At 35.4% G+C, this 4,316-nt stretch overlaps 1 protein-coding gene across 1 annotated transcript; it reads right to left on the bottom strand.

The window, feature by feature from the left end:
* Positions 1–240: 240 nt before the first annotated feature.
* Positions 241–1,176, bottom strand: LOC104875860 (taste receptor type 2 member 140-like). Its single transcript, XM_010643597.1, has one exon. The coding sequence runs from the start codon at positions 1,174–1,176 to the stop codon at positions 241–243; it is 936 nt and encodes a 311-aa protein (XP_010641899.1).
* Positions 1,177–4,316: the final 3,140 nt, after the last annotated feature.

Here is a 4,316-nt window from a genome sequence, read left to right as displayed (position 1 = left end):
TAGTCTACATCCATACTCTTCTGTTTATAAGGTATTATATATAATGTGTGTATGTATGTATATATTTATAAATATACCACAAAGTTTGTAATATGGTTGATTACTGTTGATTGGAAACATATATTGGTAAAATTCACAGAGTTTCATACAACAAAATAATTGGGAAAGTATAAATTTATTACACAAGAATTTTGCAAGACCTGAGGACCTCTAAAATATGCAAGATATTCCCAAAATATGTTAGGGATCCTTTGGTTCTGTTTCTCTGAACTTGCACCTCAGCCACCCCCATACCAAAACAGAGGCCTGTTTCAATTTCCTGTTTCCCAGAATCAGGACAAATGAATGGCCCGAAGGAAAAGCAATTAGATTCGCCTGATCCCAAAAAATGATCAGATTATCATCAACCAATTCTAAACTCAAAGCTTGTACAGAAACAGAGAATAAAACAATAACATACAGCAGTAGAAAGGCAACTCCAGTTCTCAAGGCCTTCATGTGGGCCATGGTGCTGGTGTCTCTGGACCCTGGGGCATTAAGCTGCATCCTCTTCAGATGCTTCCACAGGGAGAAGATGAGTAGCAGGAAAGATGTCAGGGACACTACGAAGGGCATAAGTATGAACATAGAGTTGGTGAGTATCAGAGATTTGTAAAGCTGTGTAAAGTTTCTCCACTTTGAAGTGTGAGGTATATTTATTATAGATCCATCATACCAGGCATCACTGCATATATTTGACAGTATAATATTTAAAAACAAAAAGAATAGAGACATCAAAAGTGTCCGTGACACTTTTTTAAGTCTCCATTTTAGATAAAGAAAAATAGAGTGAGAAAAAGTGGCTATCTTGAGAAAATAAAAGATGCTGAGGATTGTAGATAACCAAAGGTTAAAATGATTGCTTATTATCCAAATAACTTTAGATATTTGTACAGTGTTCCTGATTGGCAACAAATCTGAAAAATGTAGAGGTATCAACAGAGGTATGAGTAATGAACAGAACAGAACATTTCTGCAGGTTGCCAAAGCAGTGAGAACTTGATCAAATAAAGAGATTTTTCTTCTCTTGACCCAGAGCACAAAGTTCACCAGTGATATGAAACCACTTCCTGTACATCCAATGATGATCTCTATGTATACAATGATTTTAAGTGTGGTCTGTGCAGCACCACTCATTGTCTATAAGAAAGTGCCCTAATTTTCAATGTCACTGCTGATGCTCTGTTAATGCATTCATTTAAATATATATGTAATTATAGAAAATTTTAAAATATTTGCCTTTGAAAATATTCTGTCATGAGCACAATGCTGAATGAGGAAGTATCAAGATTTTGTAATGATTTGCTTCATAGTTTTCTTCATGAAAATCTTGCCCTTTCTTAGCCCAAGTGAGAGTTTTATCCAGACTCTGTGTCACATACATAATGTCCTGAAGTTTTTTTATGATGAAGGACACATTGTAGTTTCCTGTGCTGACATGCAAACAAATATTTAGTTGCATTGTTTTGTTATTTTTGCTTTATCAACATGTTTCAGCCTGGCAACATGAATTTTGAGCAAGTAATATTACAAAACTATAATACATGTAGCAGACAAGAAATATAAGTACCTTCCCAAGCTCTGAGAACTTATAAAAATCACAAAATTCCTGATGAGACCCCTATACAGTATCAGAGTTATCTAATAATCTCTTTGAAGTCAGTACTCCTAAAGTTCTGGGTGCTAAGAATAATATTTATTTATGATTTTACTTTTACATACACATACATATTTACTAGGTTCTATTCCCATTCTCTTTCTACTCCAAATACTCAGGTTCTGAAATGACATGTATCTTGTTCATGTTTAGTTTCATGATGTCCAGTAAGATGTAATTTTTAAAAATGCTTCCCAGTTAACATTAAAAAGTATCAACTGGCAGGGACAAGGGGAAAAAATGAGAAAAAAAAGTGTCAACTAAATTCAATAAACTCTGGAAATATTTTTTTCTGTGTGTGTAGAAAGTGGTAAAAAGCTGATTTCCCAAGAAGCAGCCACTAAAAAAAATGAATTCAACCACACAGCAAGAATCCTCCTCATTCTCTCTTCCCAGTGAGGTTCATCCTTCATCAGCCTCAAAGACCTTCACATTTTACACCTTTTCCTTCTCTTGTGATCAACATCTGCTCTGTGATCCCCCACTGCAGGCACTGAGGTGGGTAAAGGATAATAATCTGCTTAGTCAAGATGTAGCATGAGCACAGACACCCGTCCTCAATAACTGAACAGTAGGCAAGGAACCAAATAAAAGAATTCAGGAAATGGTAGCAAAGACATCAGAAAAACATGTATCATAAACTCTAGGGATGCCAGAGACAGATAGGGTTTTCCAGGGTGAATATTTGACACACTCTTGTTTCCCCATAAGCAATACTAAAGAGAGAAAATGAGTACAATATATCCCGAACACTCTTACAAATGCCCTACAATTAGTGGAGAATTATATTTAAAAATAAAATAGGACAGCATGATCAAAATTTAAGGAAGATTACTAAAAATAAAAGAAAAGCATACCATCTGTTTAAAGGCAGGACTTTCCCCTGGCTTGACTCCCTGCCAGTAGAAAAGATGATCTCAGGGAAGAAGGCAGAAATGCAAACAACCCTGGGGTGGGGTTGCATGGAACGGGATCTGGACAGAACTTGGATTTGTGGTGATGGCTACATTGTCCCATTGGGGGCTCTTCCTCAACCTCCATTACCCATTGATTTAGTAGATATTCAAAATGAAATATTATCAGAGGTCCAGTTTCTCCCTTGTTTTCAAAAGAAACAAATCACATGCAAAGGAAAGCCCAAAAGAGTCACAGCAGATTTTTCAACACAAACCCTCAACTCAAGGAGAGTCTGGAGTGAAATATTTCAAGCCCTAAAAGAAAGCAAACTTGAATCTAGATTCATGCATCCTGCAAAACTGTCTTTCAAACTTGTTGGGGAAATAAGATTCTTCCATGACAAAGAACACCAGAGAAACTTCATGAATACCAAACCAGCACTCCAAAAAATTCTAAATAATATCCTAGAAAAAGACAATGAAGATCACAGAGTAAATCCAGCAAGCAAAGTAAGAAATTAAAGGGAGAGGGGGAAAAATTAAAAAGAGACAACAATAGGAAAATAACAAGATGATGATGAGTCAATACTTATCAGTTATAATTAACATCAATGCTAATGGCCTCCATCCACCAATCAAAAGAAATAGGCTGGCAGAATGGATAAAGAAGCAAAATCCAACAATAGGCTGTATACAAGAAAAGCACCTAGCTCAAATAAAAAAAAAAAAACCTCAGACTGAAAGTAAAAGGATAGAAAAGAGTTTCCCATGCAACAGGAACCTGAAAAAAAGTAGGGTAGCTAGCTTATTCACAAAGTAAATTTCAAATGAAAATTAATTAAAAGAGACAAAGAAGGTCACCACATCCTTGTAAAGGGAACAATCTAACAGGAAGAGATAGCAATCATAAATATATATGCACCAAATACTAATGCCCCCAACTACACAAAACAAATAAAGGGACATGTAAGGATAGAAAAGAGTTTCCCATGCAACAGGAACCTGAAAAAAAGTAGGGTAGCTAGCTTATTCACAAAGTAAATTTCAAATGAAAATTAATTAAAAGAGACAAAGAAGGTCACCACATCCTTGTAAAGGGAACAATCTAACAGGAAGAGATAGCAATCATAAATATATATGCACCAAATACTAATGCCCCCAACTACACAAAACAAATATTAAGGGACATGAAAAACCAAATAAGCACTAATGCAATTGTGCTGGGGATCCTAAATACTCCACATTCGCAAACAGACAGGGCATCTAGACAAAAACTCAGCAAAGAAATACTACAACTGAACCAAGCTTTTGAACAAATGGAATTAACAGACATCTACAGAGTGTTCCACCCCACAGAATCAGAATATACATTCTTTTCAGATCATTCTCCAAATAGACTACATACTAGCTCATAGGAAATGTTTAAATAAATGGAAATGAACTGAAGTTATCCCATGTATATTATCAGACCATAGTGCAATTAAACTGGAAGTCAATAGCAAAAGAAACTGCAAGAATTTTGCAAATACATGGAAAGTTCACAACACTCTCCTGAACAATCAATAGGTACTGAGGAAATTAAAGAAGAAATTAGACAGTTTTTACAAATAAATAATAATGCCAATACAATGTACAGGAATCTATGGGACATGATGAAAGCAGTTCTATGAGGGAAATTTATAGCAGTGAATGCCCACACTAGGAAAACAGAGCAAGCTCAAAAA

This window comes from Fukomys damarensis, unplaced genomic scaffold (assembly GCF_012274545.1).
Source record: "Fukomys damarensis isolate Sample0158 unplaced genomic scaffold, DMR_v1.0_HiC HiC_scaffold_19, whole genome shotgun sequence".
NCBI classification, from domain to species: Eukaryota; Metazoa; Chordata; class Mammalia; order Rodentia; family Bathyergidae; genus Fukomys; species Fukomys damarensis.
The sequence above is the reverse complement of the archived record's forward strand: the minus strand, read 5'-3'. Positions and strand labels throughout refer to the sequence as shown.